The sequence below is a fragment of the Carcharodon carcharias genome, chromosome 13 (genome assembly GCF_017639515.1).
Source record: "Carcharodon carcharias isolate sCarCar2 chromosome 13, sCarCar2.pri, whole genome shotgun sequence".
Taxonomy (NCBI): domain Eukaryota; kingdom Metazoa; phylum Chordata; class Chondrichthyes; order Lamniformes; family Lamnidae; genus Carcharodon; species Carcharodon carcharias.
Genome location: NC_054479.1, coordinates 140,296,565 through 140,317,852, shown reverse-complemented (window position 1 = coordinate 140,317,852; position 21,288 = coordinate 140,296,565). Strand labels below are relative to the sequence as shown.

At 42.9% G+C, this 21,288-nt stretch overlaps 1 protein-coding gene across 1 annotated transcript in view; it reads right to left on the bottom strand.

Annotated features, from left to right (window-relative positions):
• camk1da (calcium/calmodulin-dependent protein kinase 1Da) overlaps positions 1-21,288 on the bottom strand; it is a 426,293-nt gene that overhangs the window by 62,079 nt on the left and 342,926 nt on the right. Inside the window, exon 6 of the mRNA XM_041203439.1 lies at positions 6,936-7,011. Within this exon, the coding sequence (XP_041059373.1) occupies positions 6,936-7,011 (76 nt within the window). The remainder of the gene's footprint in view (positions 1-6,935; positions 7,012-21,288) is intronic.

Below are 21,288 nucleotides of genomic sequence, written 5' to 3'. Positions count from 1 at the left end.
ACAGTATCAAAAATTAGAGGGCTGGTCTGCGATCATAACAGCTTGCATGGCAACTCAACATGAGTACAGATTGACAGCAAAACGTTTTCACAGGGAATTAAGTATTGCCTCCCAAAGAAGAATAATGAAACATCTATTAAGGAATATATATATATTGTGGGGAAAATCTATGTGTGCAAGGGAATTCTTTTCTTGAACAGCAGATGATGGAACTAACAAGCAAAACTAAAGCAAGGGAACAGTTGGGAGACTAGTGATCATAAGGCTGTTAATCATGAGATTACAGTAATAAAATCTATTCACAAAATGAATTTCAAGGGAATAGGTTTGAGTGGATGAAGTGCTGTACAAAAGGAACAAAATCAGAAAATCATTCTAACAGAAGGATGTGGAGGGAAAATGGGACAGCTTTCAGGAGATTTCTTTCTGCATCGCTGAGGTAGACTGTTCCAAAAAAAAAAGGTAATTGTTCAAAAAGGGGGCCAAAGCTAACTTAGCAAAAAAGAGAGGGAATATAACGTCCTAAAATGTGTAGCGAAAGAAGAGGTTTAGGAGAGCTATACAATCAAACAGTGATACCAAAAAACATCTGATGAGTGGCACATAGGGAATACAATAGGAATATATGGATAAAAACATAAATCGCAATCACAACGTGCCCTTTAACTGTTCTAGTTAATCCGCTATAGTTTTGCACATGGGAACTTGAGACCAAGTGTTCATGTGAAGTAGCATTACAGAGTGAGGAATAGGACTTAGATGCAGGAATAGGCCATTCAGCCCTTCGAGCCTACTCTGCCATTCAAGAAGATCAGGGCAATCTGACTGTGGTCTCAACTCTACTTTGCCATCCACCCCCCAGAACCCTTGTCTATCGAAAATCTGTTTAACTTTGTCTTGAAAAAATTCAATAGCTATAAAATGTGATAAACTATATTACAGTGTCTTAGCATGCAAGTTGATACCTGCAATCTGCTCACAAACAGAAGCCTTTCCTGACTGGCCCCTCTTCTATTGGAGCATGGTAGGTAGAATTTAAAACCTATACCTTCTGCCCTTAATTTTGTAATTCTATTATAAATTCTGGTGTAAATGTTTACACTGCAATTCACTCTCCTTCCAATTCAGAGTGCTTCACAGGGGTGTAATCAGCATGAAACTGACACTGAGCCAAAGAAGGTGACATTAGGATATCAGTGACCAAAAGCTTGGTCAAAGAGGTAGGTTTTAAGAGAAAGGGGCAGAGAGACTGTGAGATTTAGGGAGGGTGGAACTATCAGAGCTTAGAGTCTAGATAACTGACGTCACAACTGCCATTGGTCGGGTGAAGGGAATGGTGAATGCGCAAGAGATGAATGCAGAGTCTTTAGAAGGTTGTAGGGTTGGACATGCTTACAGACATAGGGAGGGACAAGGCCATGGAAGGATTTGAATATAAGGATGAGAATTGCAAAGTCAAGATGCGAGTGAATTGGGAGCCAACGTAGGTCAGTGAGCATAGGGACGTTGTGTGAATGATTTGGCATGTAGCTGGCAGAGTCTGGGATGAGCGTAACTTTATAGATAGGAGGCTGGCCAAGAGAGCATTGGAATAGCTGAGTCCAGAGGTAACAAAGCATGGTCGAATGTTTCAGAAGCAGATAAGTTGAGGTAGGAGTGGAAATGGTCAATGTTACAAAGGTGCAAATAGGCAGTCATAGTGGTGGATCGTTGCCACTTAACACCATAATGAGATCTCTATCAGCACACAAACTGTACAGTTCAAGGAAAAGGTCCATCAATATCTAAGAATGGTCTGCAAATGCCACCTGACCATAATGTCCACATTCCAAGAGTAAAACAAATCATTAAACATTATACTGGAGAAATGAAGGCAATGGAATGAGAAGCCAAGGGTGGCAGAAATCTTGATAGAGGCTTGTCACAAGAATGGAGAATGGTGTCAAAGGAAAATGGGATCTGCAGACAATTTTGAATTCAGTAAGAAATATTTAACAGATTACTGGCAAGGATTGTGGAACAGAAACCCATACCATGTTTAAAAAATGGAATGAATTCCTGTTTTCATGCACTAGGGGGAGGTGATGGTGTAGTGGTATTGTCACTGGACTAGTGACCCAGAGACCCAGGGTAATCCTCTGGGGACCTGAGTTTGAATCCCACCTTGGTAGATGATGAAATTTGAATTCAATAAAAATCTGGAATTAAAATGTCTGATGACCATGAAACCATTGTCAATTGTTGTAAAAACCCATCTGGTTCACTAATTCCCTTTCGGGAAGGAAATCTGCCATCCTTACCTAGTCAGGCCTACAAGTGACTCCAGACCCACAGCAATGTGGTTGACCCCTAGATGTGCTCTGAACAAGGGCAAGGGCAATGAATGTGTGTGATGTCCACATTCCATGAACAAATACATTTAAAAAGTCTCATTATCTGTGGTGGATAATCTGGCATAGAAAGCAACTAATACTGCTCTAGTCTCCCTACAACTGTCACTCCTGTGGTTGAGATTGGAAACACAGCACCAGCATCTCATCACTCGGTACTGCCCCCATGGTGGGAGTTGTAACACGCTACTAACCTGTAGTTAGTGAAATGTTCATGTTTAAACAAAAAGATTGCACTCCGCAGCAATAAAAGATATTAACGAACACGAAACAAATTATGCCATAGGTTTCAAGTGACAAAAATACAATTCACAGGGGCTTGCAATAGGTTTTGCCATAGCACTGATGGTGAAACTGTCAGTATTCACCATTATGACTCTGCTGAAACTAACAGCAACCTCTGGATTCCACACATGCAGTTAAATGCAGAAACACAGAAGGTGCTGTCAGTGGTTTTATGCTTCTCGAGAGCAAGCACTGTCGAAGTCCCCACAGAATGCCATCAATTAGAAATCACTGAATTGATGGAAACTTAAACTGTTAGTTTATTAGTCGTGCTTGTTGAATGAGGTCCTGAAAATGTAATTTTATATCTGTTTAATGTCAAATTTCTCCTTCATGATAAAAAATTCCACACATTTTAAAAATATTTCTTTTTAAAATTGATTAGGCTATTTCAGCTTCTAACTTAATCCCATCTCTATGTCTCAATCATTTATTTCACTCTCTGTAACATTTAATTGTTACACTCTCTGTACAATTAAAAGTAAAAAGATTTAGTGGTTTTTACTTCCTGATGTGTAGTCTGTGAGAATACTTCAGTGTAATTGGCTGCTTACCCTAATTAATGACATCATTGCAGCTGGATACCTGGAGAACCCCCTGACTTGGCAGCAGATTCAAACTCAGATCAGGAAAGGGGAAACCCCAAGCCACGGAGATTGCTAGATCGGAGGCTGTTTTCTTTGAGGTCAATGATGAGCGCAGTTGCTTCGTCACTAACTGAGCTAATGAATGAACGCTCACTGCTGACAACCCTGGTAACCCAACTTTATAATGTCATTTTATAGCAGGAAGTGTATTAAAGTTGTTAAAATGCAGATTCCAGTTGTACTCCATATTTTTTATTATGCCCTAGGGCTAAGTTCTTAAATTTGATTGCATAAGAATAAATGGTGGTTATAAACCATCTGCAGTCCATGTTAATTCCACAGGGCGAAAGGATTAATGATGCTTTCCATATTCAACCTGCATTTAGCAAATTGAAACTATGAATATTTTAATCAGTAGACATAAAATTAAAGAGAGTCAGAAATTAGGAGCTGGTCTACTCTCAGTGGTAAATATGATGATTAACTTAGTGCTTCTTCTAAACATACCCTTGGGGACACCAATTGAGTTAATTTTAGTTTGGTGTTTTAGTAAATTTCTTGAGGCCCAAAGGGACTCAATCAACAGCTTGTGGAAGTCCTTATATGTTGCAGCTCCAGATAAGCAGTAGCAAGGAACAAGCACAGTAAAAGCCAGAGCCTCAAGTTTCCCTGCGATGCCAACATCACACTCACCAGTGCTGAAATTTGTACCTAATGAGGGTCCATGCGGCCTGAAAATCCAGTGGCTCCACAGGTTCCTCCACACTCTTGCCGATCCCCATAAAGCTGGGATCAACTCCCTTGGTCAAAGGCCTGATCAAAATCAATTCCTTAAAGAGAATTCAGTTTTTCTCTGCTACTTCACTGGTCCGGATCATGCCAGCTGTGCCCACTTCCATCCACTGGGATCTGGGAGGCTTTAACTCATCTGCCATGCCATCCAGGCAACCAGGAGCTTCCAGTGTGGGGAGACTCATCTCTTGAGTTGGACCTGGTGACATTTGGCCTCTAAGGAGCAGCTGAAACTTCCACCTCTTCTGAGGCAAGTTGGAAACGCCTGGGATTGTTGAAGAGCCAGCACAGCCAGATCACTGCCGTGTGTCGGAGTGTTATGGCAGGAGGATGATGGGATGCCCTTTGAGCTTACCTATTCAATAAGCGCATAGCTGATCTTCCAGCTCAACTTAACCTTTACCCCCTTATCCCCAGATCCCTCAATTCCCTTAGCATCCAAAAATCTATTGGTTAAACATTCACAACCCTCTAGGGCAGAGGATTCCAAAGATTCACAACCCTTTGAGTGAAGAAATTTCTCCTCATCTCAGTCCTAAATGGCTGAACCTTTATACTTGGTTAGGCCCAGGACTCCTCTACAGTGTTCATCAGAAAATCAAGGCAAGGTGCTTGTGATCTATAAACCTTCTCTACACTCATTGCAAATGTGTTAACTACATTTAAATGGGGGTAAATGGGGGATGTGGGAGTCCCCTGTTGGGGGATAATCGGGAGGGGGTGGGGAGTGTTCCGTGGGGGTGCAGTGTCCCATGGAGGAGGGGTGTAGTCAGTGCGGCAGGGGTGGTGAGTCCCATGGAGGTGGATAGTCCTGTGGGGGAGGGTGGGGGAGTCCTGAGGTGGGTGCAGGGAGTTCCCATCGGGAGGGAGTCCCATTGGGGGTTAGTTGGGGGAGTCCCCTGCGGTTTGGTGTTGTTGGGGGGGAGGGGGGTGGTTTGGGGGGGAGGATGGTGGTGGGAGGAGTCTTGTGGGGAAGAATCCCTTTTGGGCGGTAGGAGTCCCACTGAAGGGGGGCAGTCAGAGGGTGGGGTAGCCTTCTGGGGATTCGGATAATAGGAGGAATCCTATAGGGGGCTGGTGTGGATCTGTACAATTGTTACCCAGAAGCTAGAAGCAGTTTCAATTCTTTTAACTTTTGGTCAGAACATCTAATAAAGTTTGCTATTTAAATCACATTTTCAGATGGTTCCCTGTGCAGGACAATTGCCTATTGGAAGTTTGCACTTCCCAGACAATTGCCATGCAATTCTTACCTGGGAACCTCCGGAGGTGGGGAGGGGCTGTGGTCCCCAGCGCATCTTTGGGATACCCCATTCAGTTACACCGCCCTGGAGCTCGGAAGTTACGGCTCAAGATATTGGAGCCTACTTTTCGTGAATGAAACTCCTCCCAGCCAGCCTTGACCACAGAGAGTCCCAGGGCTGGTTCTTATTTTAGTCACCCCCCTATTCAGGACCTCAACATCCCTACCAAGTTCGGGGAGCAAAACTAGCAAAACATTCCAGGTTCTCCCTGGTGTCCTGGCCAATATATATCCTTCAATCAACATAACTAAAACAGATTATCTTGTCATTATCAGGTTGCTGTTTGTGGGAGAACGCTTTGAGCAAACTGATTACCATGTCTCCCACATTACAACTGTGATTACACTTCAAAAGTGCTGCACTTCATCAATGGCACAGTGCTACAGAATGTCCGGAGCTCATAAAGGTAGAAATGTAAGTAGCTCTTTCTTCTATTATTTAGTAGCACAAACCAAAAACTATTTGTCTTCCAAAATAGCCTTGTTGTTTGATTTAGGATTATCTAAGACTCTGATACAAATTGGAAGCAATAATGGTTTTCTGTCAGTAACACTACTTTGGACTAGAAATATTTTGGAGAATTATGGAAATACCAAATAACTAATCCTAGAATCTTAAAATGGTTACAGCACATGTGGCCATTCAGTCAATTGTGTCGGTGCTGGCTCTCTGCACGACCAGCTCACCCAGTTCCTTGTCTTTTCCCTGTAGCCCTGCAAATTTATTCTATTCAGGTAATTACCTAATTCCTTTTGAAAGCCACAATTGAATCTTCCTCCACCACACTCTCAGGTAGTACATTCCAGATCCTAACCACTTGCTGCATAAAAATGTTTTTCCTCATATTGTCTTTGGTTTTTTTTGCCAATCACCTTAAATCAGTGTCCTCTGGTTCTCAATCCTCAACCAATGGGAACAGTTTCTCCCTATCTATTCTGTCCTGACCCCTCATGATTTTGAACGCCTTTGTCAAGTCTCCTCTCAGCTTTCACTTCCCTAAGGAAAACAGACCAACTTTTCCAATCTACCCACACTGAGGACCCTCATCCCTGGAACCATTCTTGTAAAATTTTTCTGCCTCAATTCTTCACATTCATCTGAAAGTGCAATGCCCAGAGTTGGAGACAATACTCCAGTTGAGGCTGAATCAGTGTTTTATAAAGGTTCATCATAACTTGCTTGCTTTTGTACTCCATGCTCCCATTTACAAAGCTCAGGGTCCCGTGTATGCCTTATTAACAACTTCCCAGCCTGGCCAGCCACCTTCAATGATTTATCTGTATATACCCTAGGTCCTTCTTCTCCTGCACCCCATTTAGAATTGAATCCTTTATTTTATACTGTCTCGACTGGATGTTCCTACCAAAATGTATCACTTCACAGTTCTAATGGATCCAATATGCTAAGTTCAGAAATCTTACCAGCAGCTCTTCATAAACTTAATAAACCTGGACTTTAATATCACCTGTCACAGCCTATTTGCAGCACAGAGCACATCAAAAGACGCTGCAGGCAAGTGTGACTGATATCGGCTGTACTGAATTCACATGCAGAACTGTAGGAGAAGCCAAACTCACAGAATATAAGAAATGACTCCAATGGACCAACAGTCAACGGCTTTGCTGTAGGGTTTTTGGGCCAGAACCTCTGGAGCTGGGGGGAAATAAAACAATGAGAATTAATGGTAAGGCAAGGGGCGAGGAAAAGAAGCACAACAGAAGTCAATATTTCCCAATCAACACTCATCGATGACTTAAAGATATCAAATTAGTGCAAAGCATTTCAGAGGCGAATGTCTGCTGTCAGATACATTACAAATAGGCTTTGTCAAAAGCTAAAATGTGCCAGCATTTCACGGCTCGGCACGGTGTGTCTCCCCCCGGTGGATGTTGCGAGCCATTTAAACCTCCATTCAATTTGGCGGGACTGTAATATCTCGCCTGGGTGTGAGGGGCTGTAAAATCCTGGCATTGGTTGTCACTGTGATTTATTCAGAGTGTATGGCTGAGCATCAGAAATCATTTGCTGCTCAATGCAGCAATAATTTAGCATAAAATTGAATATGAACTTCATGTTTTTAATCTAAAAGGTTTCTTAATTCGAAAAGGAAACAGTTTTCAACAGATAATCACATTTCAATTTGAGCGCTAGTGGCAACTTCAGCTTATCTGTTTAAATCTGTTGTTCCCAATGAACTTGAGCAAATTGTTACAACAGAGCAGTTTTGTACCTGCAACATGAGGGTAGTTGAACAACAAAGCAATTGACACAGTTCCATAGAAAGTGGGTGAGTTGACAGTCTGTTAAACAGAGGAAATGGATGTAAACAGCCCTCCTATGGATGAAAGGTTAAATGTTCCCTTATTTTCTATGGTTTCTGCAAATTCATTTGCAAAATGATTGCATCTCACTTGTGATGTAATAATCTCCATGAAATAAGTGTGTCCTTCAAGAATATTGAAATCAATGACAACAGGCAACTCACATTGTGTGACGCTTGTCTGAGGTGGGTAGGTTTTTGGGTATCAAGAGATATGGAACAAAGGCCAGTAAATGGAGATCAACCATGATCTAACTGAATAGTAGAAAAAGTTTGAGGGACAGAATGATCTCCTCCTAGAACAGTCCGTATGTCACATAATTGTGTGCCTGCTTACGTGCGAGTGAGTGAAAGATAGAACAAAATATTGACACCACACGACAATAATTCAGAATTTAGAAAGGCCTGTCGGGTGATCAAAGTCCCAGGAAGCTGCCAAAATGTCCAAATATTTCAAAATTTGAAGATGACCCAAACTTGGAAGTATTGTGAACTGTAAGGAGGACAGTGATAGACTTGAAGAGGAATGAGGGTAGTTGAACAACAAAGCATTAGGGCTGGTGGAATGGAGGGAAAAGTGACAGATGAAATTTAATGCAGAGAAGTGTGAAGTGATGCATTTTGGTAGGAAGGATGAGAAGAGGCAAAATAAAATGAAGAGTGGGATTCTAAAGGGGGTGTAGTAACAGGGAGGCCTGGGAGTAAGTGTGCACAAACTGTGAAGGTGGCAGGGCAGGCTGTGAAAGTAGTTAAAGCTGCATATGGGATCCTGGGGTTTTAAATAGAGCCACAGGCCTAGATTCTCACAACAGTGGAGAGCCTCTCTGTTGTTGAGGAAATGGTGGAAGAGACCAAAACCCGGAAGTCCCATCCCCGAACATGGTAATTACCATTTTTGTGGGGATAGGAAAGAGCCCGGGTTGGAAGCAAACACGTTTCGTGGAGGCAGCTGCGCATACAAAGCAGGAGCTGCCTCCAATCACATCTGCTTTTCATTAGCTAGGAGTGGGAAATACAACGTGTGTAGATTAGGCCTGGTAGGAACAGGCCTAAACTTTGTGGAGTCCTCTGGAGAGGTGGAATATCCTTTTGGAGAGGTAAAGTATCCCTTTGGATATGGTCCTTGGACACCTTTGGGGGTAGTCAGATTCTCTATGGGGGGACATCAGGTGCCCCTTGGGTGAGGCCAGGTGCCCTTTGGGAGAGGTCTGGTACTCCTTGGTAGTGTTAAAAGTAGGCCTGAATGAGTATAAAACATGCATAACCTCACTCAGGCTCATTGGAACTGTCAAACGTGTCAAGATGGGCTGTCAGAAGCCACTGTCAAAAGTATCAAAATGAAATGTCAACCTGTCAAAGGCAATTGTCAAGTTGTCAAGGCTTGCAAAAGTCTCACCTGTATTTTTTTTAAAATGTAAAAAAAATCATTGCTTGCACTCTGTCTGTTGACATAAGCCGGAAGGTTACCATTGATTAGTGCTGCATGACTGATTTCACAACCTTCCATTATCACAGTAGGGTGCCTTACATTTCACAGTCTGACAGCTCTAAATGGTTATAAACTCTTTGAAGTGTAACTATGAATTCCAATCTTTATTTTTATAAGGGATCCAAGCACTTGAATGAAATATAGTTAAAGGAATGTAAATGTAGTGAATGCTTTTTTATGAATGAGATTGATTTTTTAAAATAAAGTCTCCAATAGACACTTAGGACTTTATTTTATTTAATCTCAGCATTAGTCCTGATGTCTGCCCATTGTGGATACTGGGTGAGTTGGCATGGTGGGTGTAAGGGCAAAGGGTGATTGGTGAGGGGGTCATGGGTTGGCATGAATTGGTATCAATTTGTCATAGGGATATAAAGGGCCAAGGTATTGGGTAGACGGTCATAGGCTGGCATGGAGAGCATGAGGGTCCTGATGGGCATAGGTTAGCATACAGCTTATTAAGGACATTGGTGGATGCAGGGGGGGGCATAGGTTGGCATAGAGGGTACAAGGGGCAATGGGGTGGGTGGAGGGGCATAAAGTGGCATGGATGGGGCATGGAGGGAGCGTGTGGGGCGAGGGCTGCGGGGTTTTTTTTTTGTTTTACCGCTTTTTAAAAAAGTCTTGGACCCAGCACCAGAGCACAGAGGGAGGCTTTCCAGATTGTCCACCGCTGCACCAGGAGACTCCACGCTCGCTCCGGGAGCGGAGGAACCAACTCCTAGAGAATTCCAACTTCCAGGGCAACTTTTCCTGGTGGGTTTTGTGGAGCCAGGGATTATTCCGACTGTCGCTCCTGACCTGGGAGTGAAAATTCAGGCCATAGAGTACAAGAGGAAGGAAGTTCTGACGAATCTTTCTAAAATATTGGTTCGACATCAACTGGAGTATTGTGTCCAATTCTGGGCACCAGGCTTTAGGAAGGATGTCGTTCTAATGAACAAGTGTTAAGCAGATACCAGAGTATGTCCACAGTCTGCAGTCTGTCTACGGACCAAGTCCCACACCTCGAGTCCAAGATAGAAGGACCCAATCGCCGAGCAATAAGGTATGGACATTACAGACAGTTCAGTGGAATAACTGAAGTCCATGCAAAACAAAAACGGAAACAGAATTACCTGGAAAAACTCAGCAGGCCTGGCAGCATCGGCGGGGAAGACCTGCTGAGTTTTTCCAGGTAATTCTGTTTCCGTTTTTGTTTTGGACTTCCAGCATCCGCAGTTTTTTTGTTTTTGAAGTCCAGGCAAGTGCTTGGAGGTCAGAACACACTCTCACGTGGCCATTTCACTGTCCCGGGAAGCAATGTGTATTGATGCTAACAAAACTATCCAGCCGCCTCCTGGAAGTGGGTCAGCAATACAGTTGAATGCTCTGCTTGTCAAACAAAACTGCTGTGAAAATCCCAGAACTACGTTTTTCTTCTGTTATAATTGCATCCACTTTTTTTGCTATCAGTGCCAAATGGAGAAATGTACACTCATGGTTGCTGTTGGCTTGATCTTACTCACTTTCCATGTGAGAGATAAGGGTTTCCAATACAAAACATGAACTCAGTGTCAATCCTTCCATTAATTACATTTTTCTCTTGCCCCTTTGACAGTCACCAATTAGTCTTTCAGTTATCCTCCTTGCTAATTATACATGACAGAGGATCTCTCGGCCTCTGTCATTCATAGAGATTTTGTTCCCTACCATGTCAGCTATTCATTCATTAGTCACTAGTTTAAAATTACTGTAGGGCTGGGTTTGTGACTATGTAACATCGACAAACACACACCCTGTGCTTACAATGTTCTCTCTATTTTATTTTGCACAGTTATATGTTGCAGCATCACATTGAAAACATCAATAACATTTTAAAAACTTATTCACTCCAGTTATCAAATTTGGAGGTGCAGTGAAGTCAATGTTAGAGCTATTAGAGCATAGGATGATTCTGAAAGGTAAATGCAAAGTGTTTGTAATGAAGCAGCTTTGAGTGTACTTGGGTTGAAGCTATGCTTGTAGTACATTTCCAGAATATTGAACCTGGTGAAGGTACAACTAACCATAAAATCATCAAAGTTCAAATCTTAACGAGATAAAACAGAATTCCTTTGAAAATGTATGCATGGGACATGGGCATTGTCAGCATTTGTTGCCCATCCCAAATTGTCCTTGAACTCAGTGGCTTGCTAGGCCATTTCAGAGTCAACGATATTTCTGTGGATCTGGAGTCACCTGTAGGTCAGGCTGGGTAAGGATGACAGATTTCCTTCCCTCAAGGACATTAATGAACCAGATGGGTTTTAACAACAATCACCAAGAGTTTCACAGTCACCATTATTGAGACTAGCTTTATAATTGCAGATTTTATTAATCCAATTTAAATCCCACCAACTGCTGTGGTGAGATTTGAACCCATGCCCCCAGAGGATTAGTCTGGGCCTACTAGGTTACTAGTCCATTGACATCACCACAGCACCACCACCTTCCCCAACATTTTAGAGATTTTCATGCAGCTATTAGTCATTGGCATTCATCCATTCTGATGATCAAATTAACAGGTCTGGAAACCATTCTCCAAAGCAACATCAAGCTGAAGTCCAAAACATGCAATTTCCTTGAGGGTCAACTCTACAAGTGAAGCAAGGGATCCATAATATCCAGCTGGAGCTAGAGTTTCCCAACCTTGACATCCCCAGGTGGCTCTGATGCCAGTCCAGAGTGTTGCCTTTTATAGAAATGGATGGAATCATTCCAAAAAGCAAGAAGATCACTCTTTTCAAAAGAACATATCACTCGAGCTGCTGAAACCAGGAGCAAAGATCAAAAATAGCAGGTGTTACGGACAAGATGGGGGTTAATTTAAACAGCCCTGAATTCTCCTCTCACCATGCATCCATCAACAGAAAAGTGTTTGATTTGCTTCCTTCTTTATAAGCGGTGATCTATTACCCAACCCAACAGTTTTGGTGTGACCCAATTTCTATTAATAAACTTGTGATAGGTGAACTCAAACGATTAGTTTATTTGCACGCGATCAAAACAAGGGAGGGCGGTCGTCACTAGCTCCTTGTGCACTCTGACAGTAAAAGAGGGATAGAGAAAAGAAAGATTTACAGGGCAAAGGCCAAAGAGAACAGATTTATTGTTTCAAGTGAGTCCAGAATTCAGAATCAAAGTTCAATGAGGTGTTCCTTCACAGAAGTCGGCAGGTTGAAAGCCGATGCTGTATGTTACACTTTTCCAGTGGAGCTGACTTCACGTGAGAAGATAGGCATGCAGAGATGAATTACTCTTGTAGGTGATGGTGCAGAAGCTCCAGTGGAAACAGTGTAGATGTGACCAGGAATTCAATCTGTGCAGATCCCCTTTTCTGTGCTGCTGCTTGTAAATGTTAAGATGGCAGGCTGAGCTTTGCAGTTCCACAAGACGATATTACTGGTTCCACCAATTAGGGGGTCATGTCATATGATTCCCACTTCTTCACAGTGTCTTTGACAAAGGATATGTATCCCCTGTCTAGGTTCCCTAAATGGTTAAGTGTTTCAACCATTAAGACTTGGAAGGAAGATTGTGGGGTCCTTTGTCCAAGCAGATAGCTAGGCTTTGGTTAGCTAGCTTGGCTTATGAAATGCAGATGGCCTTTGCGTGGTTCTCTTTGAATTTGGTCTCTGCAGCCCATAGGGGGTCACTGGTATCCCTTCAGAGAGAGCGAGGTGTCAGTTTCTTTAAAACTTCCAGAGAGCTCCTTTTGTTTAGAGGTCACGGGCAGACATAGTTTCAGCCATTTCAAAAGGTCTTTGTTCAGTTTTTTAAATTTTAAAAATTAGTCATGAGGATATGTATATATATCTTATAAAAATATTGAGCATGCAGGTTTAATCCCCTGATAAAGGTCTGTATGGGAAGAATGTCCCTGACCAACTATAATAATGATTAGGAAATACCATCTCATTGTTTTTTTAAACGACGGGCGAAAGATCACTTTATACCTCAAATATCCCTAACCTTTCCTACCTGTCTATTGGTATTACTCATTGATATATTGCTGCAGGAGTTCCTCAGAATAGTGTCCTAGGTCCAACCATCTTCAACAGCTTCATCAATGACCTTCCCTCTATCATAACGTCAGATATCCGCTGATGATATTGTGTGTTTGTGAGGGTGTGTGTTTTTGAGGGTGTGTGCTTGTGAGGGTGTGTGCTTGTGAGGGTGTGTGCTTGTGAGGGTGTGTGTTTGTGAGGGTGTGTGTTTGTCGATGTTCATTTCCACTCCACAGATACTGAGGCAGTCCACACCTGCATAAAGTAATACCTGGACAACATTCAGAGTTGCGCTGATGATTGACAAATGGTATACATGCCACACAAGTGCCAGACAATGGCCATCTCCAACAACAGAGAGCCTAACCACCTCCTCTTGACATTCAATAACATTACCATTGCTGAATCCCCCACTATCAACATCCTGGGGGTTATCAATGACCAGAAACTGAATTGGACCAAGCACATAAATGCTGTGTCTGCAAGAGCAGGTCAGAGGCTGGGAATTTTGTGGCGAGTAACTCACCTCCTAACTAACCAAAACCTCTCACCATCTACAAGGCATAAGTCAGGAGTGTGATGAAATACTCCCCACTTGCCTGGATGAGTACAGTTTCAACAACACTCAAGAAGCTCGACACCATCCAGGACAAAGCAGCTCGCTTGATTGGCATCTCATCCATCACCTTAAACACTTACATCCTCCATCACTGATGCACAGTGGCAGCAGTATATACCATCTACAAGATACACTGCAGAAACTCGTTAAGCCTCTTTCGCCAACACCTTCCAAACCTGTGACCTATACCATCCAGGAGGACAAGGGCAGCAGATGCATGGGAATATCACTACCTGCAACTTCCTCTCCAAGTCACACCCCCATCCTGACTTGAAACCGAACTGCTGTTCCCTCATCCTCAAAGTGTTGGGACTCTTTCCCTAACAGCTCTGTGGGTGTACCTACATGACCAGGCCTGCAGCAGTTCAAGAAGGCGGATCAATCTCACCTTCTCAAGGGCAATTGGGAACAGGCAATAAACGCTGGCTTGCTAGTAATGCTCACATCCATGAATGAATAAAGTACAAACATGTATTTAATGAAAGTGATGCATTGTATTGGTTTTGAGTTGCATTTATTCAGGTAATTATACTATTTCTACTGCAACACAAACAATTACCACACAGTACATGATGTTAACAACTTGAGTATTGCTGAGAAAAGAGACATGTTGAAGCCCTCTCTTCTCATGCATAATAAATTGTTGTTTTCCCCTTGTATTGTTATTCTGCAAAGTGTCACAATGAGTGCAAGATGAAAAGCTTTGATGTGTCTCTTTTTTCAGCAAAACTCAAGTCTTGTACTACCAAGAGATTAGATGTTAACAACATTCATGATTGTTAAGGGTAGTGTTGATGCAGTATTCAGGCAGGACCAGTGAGATTGTGCCAAAGCAGAGGCAAAATGAGCAATCTATGTCTACCTTGGCTTCTTTGAGGATTATGTATGTGGCAATACCAGGAATTGAGAAAAATACCTCAAATATTTGAGCCCAAAACACATCTAGTGACATAATGAGATTACCAACTCCATCACTCCAGTCTGCAATCCCATTTAAGTAACTTGTAAGCAATCTCACTTAGAACCATAGAGCCATAGAAAAATTATGGTCAAAAAGAGGCCATTCAGCCCAACATGTCTGCGCCGGCCAAAAAAGTGAAAAGAGAAACTAGCCGCTCATTTTAACCCCACTTTCCAGCACCTGGTCTGTAGCCTTGCAGGTTACAGCGCTTCAGATGCAGGTCCAGGTACCTTTTAAATGAGTTGAGTGTTTCTGCCTCAACCACCAACTTAGTTAGTGAATTCCAGATGCTCACCACCCTCTGGGTGAAGAAACTTTTCCTCATGTCCCCTCTAATCCTTCTACCAATCACCTTAAATCTATGGCCCCAGGTAACTGACCCCTCAGCCAGGGAAACAAGTCTTTCCTGTCTACTCTATCTAGGCCCCTCATAATTTTGGACACCTTAATTAGGTCACCCCTCAGCCTCCTCTGTTCTAAGGAAAACAACCCCAGCCTATCCAATCTTTCCTCATAGCTGCAATTTTCAAGCCCTGGCAACATTCTTGTAAATCTCCTCTGCACTCCCTCCAGAACAATTATGTTTTTCCTGTAACGTGGTGACCAGAACTGCACACAAAATTCCAGCCAACCAGCATTTTATACAGTTCCTTCATTACATCCCTGCTTTTGTATTCAATACCTCACCCAATAAAGGAAAACATTCCAATACGCTTTCTTGACCACCTTGTCCACCTGTCCTGCCACCTTCAAGGACTTTTAGACATACAGTTCAAGGTCTCACTTCCTCAACCCCTCTTAATAACTTTCAGTTTATTGAGTATTCCCTAGCTTTGTTGGCCCTCCCTAAGTGCATTACCTCACACTTCTCCGGATTGAACTTGGATAACTGCATCCTCATAATCAAGCTGTTCGCTAGAATAATATCCAATGATTTGAACATTCAGAATTTATGATGTGTAAAACTGATCTAAGCCAGGCAATCTCAGCTTAAACAGTTATAGCGATAAACAATAACTAAAATGATCAAATACATCATCATTCTTTTGCCATGGAGGGGAACCACATGAGGATGTGTAGAGATTCTGACATTTTGTTCAATTATTCTTCCTTTTAGGTTAAGATAGCTGGAGTTGTATCTACGATATGATAAACTGTGGAAGGGAGGAGCACAGTGGCATATGGAAGCTTTCCTGACACACGCTGTATTACATGCCATTGAAGTTTATTGTTTTAGGACTTCAGATAAGAAAAACTTAGGGGTTCAATGCTTTGAGGGAATCACATTAGGGCCAAGCTCAATAAATCCTGATGCACTTTACTACTGAATTACACAAATCCCATGATATTATCTGAGCCTTGTCCAACTATTCTGATTAAAAAGTTTCAGAACAATTATCCCAATTTGATCTATGGTCAGCTGGATTGAGTCTATTGCCTTCCTTGGGTTGTCATCACTCAGGTCTCAACTACAGGGAGGATTATGATAAACTGAGGTAAACTACTTCCTGCATTTTTACTCTTTACACCATTTGGAGTGTTCACCACAGTAATGAGCCTTAACATAGTAAAAATTAGATCTGACTTAGTACAGTTGCTTTCCATTAACCCGCTGATTATTTGCAGATCTGAAACCTGTTTTTCATCCCCTTGCAACTACCATGAATAAAACTCCTTCAAATAAAATTCTGAATAATGCTTCTCTGTTGAAAGGGTGACAGGATATAAATTGGTCTCAGTTTATATCTTTGTGCTCAAATAATCGTCATGCAAATTTGGTCCACAGTCGTTAAATGTGAAACGAGAAAACGCAAGTGGAGAGTGAGCCTCTCTGCCCTATACACAATTACTGCTTTGTGGTGATTTGATGGGTCTGGTCAAACTATGCACTCAAGGAATGGGTTTGGCCCCCACAACGGCCCCTCATCTGCCCGTCAGGGATACTATTGTCTAGGGAGATGGAGGAAATGTATCCCCTCCCCTGACCACCAGCATCCCGCCCACCAAACCCCACCCCCAACAAGACACCACTGAGCAACTAGTTACATAGCAGCACTGATATAGGGAGTCAAATGCCGACCCTATCAGGCAAGTAATAATGAATGGGGCAAAGAGAATAGAAACAAAGCTGGAAGCTTAAGTGAAAATGGAGGCAAATACTCCTTTTGTTTAAATTACTGGCTAATAAAGACTGAAGAAAATATTAAACAAAAGGAGCACTCCTATTTCCAAAACTTGAAGGTAGAACATTTATAAATGATAATTCCTTCATGATTTTCTCTGCAATTATCTTAACCTCAGAAGTCACAGCATGAGTTTAGGCCGGGTGAGCTTTCCTCTGTGATGCAAATTTAGGGAATTGGTTTAGGTGTTTTCGTGAGATAATTTGAAAACAAATGTTGCCCAGTACTTTTCCAGGAAACCATTTAAACTTCTTTAAACCTTTAAATTCCACTCAATGAACATTCCCTGTCAGGAATTAATTGCAGTTTGGGATTTTTTTTCAAACTCCTCCTGGGTTTTCTCACTCCTGGAAATGTGCACCTTTTCTCCCACATCCGCAGCATCTTCCTCAGTTGAGAGGGAAAGAGTGAGAGGTGGTTATACACAGAGGCGGGTCTGTGCAAATGGATTCTTGAATACAAGTTGCCATGCAGAGAAGGACAAAAGCATTTCATCACATCTCAAAGACAGTCTCAAGCTGCTTTGTGTACAATGAATTACCTTAATACATACAGGCAAACATGGTGGACATTGTGCAGTTAGCAAAGTGAGGAATGTGGGTTGAGAAAGGAACATCAGCTATGGCACTGAGGGAACTCCAATTTTTAACGCCTACTGGAACCAACAAGTGAGAACTTGACTTAACGTGTCACCTGAAGAACATCGCTCTCGCTGGTCAAGCATCCCCTCAGCGTGGTAATGGAGCATCAACCTATATTGTGTGCTCAGGTCTTTTGAGTGAGGCTTAAAACCACAACTCTGATTCAAAGATGGATCATCAATTGAGCTCAACTGACAATGGAATAATATACACTGGCAATGTGATGTCGACATCCTGGAGTTTCTTGATTACCTGGCCAGGGAAAAAAATCAACCTTTTTCAGTTAGAAGTTGGGCAGAATTAACAAAGACAGGAAATTCCAGGTGGTTTATTGGAAGGAGAGGCCACAAGACCAATTCTGATTCTACACCTTCTGTTGGCATTAGACCTACCGAAGCTGCCAGTGACACTTTTAGTCAAGTAATCAGAAGGGGCAATTGAGCTACTGGGGAGAAATTCATCCCTGGCCAGTTTTCCATCCTCCTTCAGTTAACATAGAAAACACAAGTGCAAGTATCTATAAAGTTATGACTTAATTTCTGGTTTCTCATTGAAGAGTCGAATGTTGTACCACAAGGGTTCTGCTCAATTTCTGCGAGAGCTACACATTTTGCTAAAGACTGTTGATTTGTAAAAGTTATCACAGAGAACATACCTTATAGTCTCCCAACCTTGGATGAACCACTTCTATCTCCTACCCAAAATCCACAAACAGGACTGCCCCGGTAGACCAATCATGTCAGCCTGTTCCTGCCCCACGGAATTGATTTCTTGCTATCTTGACTCCATTCTCTCTCCCATTGTCCAGTCTCTTCCCACCTACATCCGCGGTTCCTCTGACACCCTATATCATATCAACAATTTCCAGTTCCCTGGCTCCAACCACCTCATCTTCACCATGGACGTCCAATTCCTCTACACCTCTATCCCCCTCCGGGATGGTCTGATGGCTCTTCGCTTCTTCCTCAAACAGAGTCCCGAACAATCCCCATCCACCACTGCTCTCCTCCGTCTGGCTGAACTTGTTCTCTCACTGAACAATTTCTCCTTAAACTTGTCTCAATTCCTCCAAATAAAAGGTGTGGCTATGGGTACCCGCATGGACTGCAGTTATGCCTGTCTCTCTATGGGGTATGTGGACCATTCCTTGTTCCAGTCCTACTCAGGCCTCTCCCACAACTCTTTCTTCGGTACATCGATGACCGCTTCATGCTCTCGTCTGGACCTGGAAAAATGTATTAATTTTGCTTCCAATTTCCACCCCTCCATCATTTTCACATGGTTCATCTCTGACACTTCTCTTCCCTTCCTTGACCTCTCTTTCTCAATTTCTGGTGATAGACTGTCCACCAATATCCATTACAAGCCTACCAACTCCCACAGCTACCTCGACTACAGCTCCTCACACCCCGCTTCCTGTAAGGACTCCATCCATTCTCTCAGTTCCTTCTCCTCCGTCGCATCTGTTCTGATGATGCTACCTTCAAAAACAGTTCATCTGACATGTCTTCCTTCTTCCTTAACCGAGGTTTTCCACCAATGGTGGTTGACAGGGCCCTCAACCGTGTCCGGCCCATCTCCCGCACATCCGCCCTCACACCTTCCTCTCCCTCCCAAGGCCATGATAGGGTCCCCCTTGTCCTCACTTATCACCCCACCAGCCTCTGCATTCAAAGGATCATCCTCCGCCATTTCTGCCAACTCCAGCATAATGCCACCACCAAACACATCTTCCCTTCACCCCCCCCGGTGGCATTCTGCAAGGATCGTTCCCTCCGGGACACCCTGGTCCACTCCTCCATCACTCCCTACACCTCAATCCCCTCCCACGGCCCTTTCCCATGCAATCACAGAAGGTGCAACACCTGCCCCTTTACTTCACCTCTCCTCACTGTCCAAGGGCCCAAACACTCATTTCAAGTGAAGCAGCACTTCACTTGCACTTCCCTCAATTTAGTCTACTGCATTCGTTGCTCTCAATGCGGTTTCCTCTACATTGGAGAGACCAAACACAGACTGGGTGACCGCTTTGCAGAACACCTTCGGTCTGTCCGCAAGCATGACCCAGACCTCCCTGTTGCTTGCCATTTCAACACTCCACCCTGCTCTCATGCCCACATGTCCGTCCTTGGCCTGCTGCAATGTTCCAGTGAAGCTCAACGCAAACTGGAGGAACAGCACCTCATCTTCCGACTAGGGACTTTACAGCCTTCCGGACTTAACATTGAGTTCAACAACTTCAGATCATGAACAGTCTCCTCCATCCCCACCCCCTTTCCGATCCCCGTTTTTGCAATAATTTATAATTTTTAAAATATATTTCTCTTTTCCCACCTATTTCCATTATTTTTAAATTTATTTCCATCCATTGTTTTATTTCCACCTTTTAGCCTATTTCGATCCCTTCCCCCCACCCCCACTTGCTCTTCCTGCTTTCTACCCTTAATGTCACCATTAGCACATTCTTTAGCTAATATCACCACTGTCAACACCCCTTTGTCCTTTTATCCATGACATCTTTGGCAATCTCTTCTTTGCTTCCACCTATCACAGGCCCTCTATCCAGCTCTACCTGTCCCACCCCCCCCTCAACCAGCTTATATTGCACCTCATTTCTATATTTCCATAGTTCTGTTGAAGAGTCAGACGGACTCGAAACGTTAACTGTGTTCCTCTCCGCAGATCCTGTCAGACCTGCTGAGTTTTTCCAGCTATTTTTGTTTTTGTTTCAGGTTTCCAGCATCTGCAGTATTTTGCTTTTATTTTTGCTTATACCTTAAAGAGTACTTGATATCGAATCATTTTGAGTTGAGTTACAAGGCGTAGACATGAAGCTTAATGAGCTACAGGACTAGGATTGTGAAATGTATTATTATCAACTGAAACCTCATTTTGAATCTTTTCTTTATGTGTGGTTGCTGCCCTAATGTTAATCTCTGCTATGAAAAAACCAATAGGGGATAGGAACTGCTGCAAAACAGACACACTTCTCCAGCTTAACTGGGAAAATCTGAATCGAAAGAAATCTCGTCAACAGTCCAATTTTTATTATAATGGCCCAGTGTTTGTGCTGAGTGATGAAGCAATGGCACTCATTCTCCACCTCAAAGTAAGCCTCGCTGAGAGATTTCAGCTCTATCTCAGAATCACAAAATTGTTGCGACACAGAGAGCGGCCATTCGGTCCATTGTGTCCGCATCTGCTCAAATGCACAAATGTGCATTGTGACCTAGCGCCATTCTCCTGCCTTTTCCCCGTATCCTTGCTCGTCGTTTCTATTCAAATAATCATCTAATGCCCTCTTGAATGCCTCAATTGAACCTGCCTCCACCACACTTCCAGGCAGTGCATTCGGGACTCGAACCACCTGCTGTGTGAAAAGGTTTTTTTTCTCACATCATATTTGCTTCTTTTGCAAATCACTTCAAATCTGCGTCCTCTCATTCTCGATCCTTTTATGAGCGGGAACAGTTTCTTCCTATCTATTCTATCCAGCCCCCCTCATGATTTTCAACACCTCTAAAAAAACTCCTGACAGTCCCAACCTCTCCAATCTATCTTCATAACTGAAGTTCCTCATCCCTGGAACCGTTCTTGTAAATGTCCTCTGCACTCTCTCCAATATGTTCACATCCTTCCTATAATGTGGTGCCCAGGACTGTATATAATACACCAGCTGAGGTCTAACT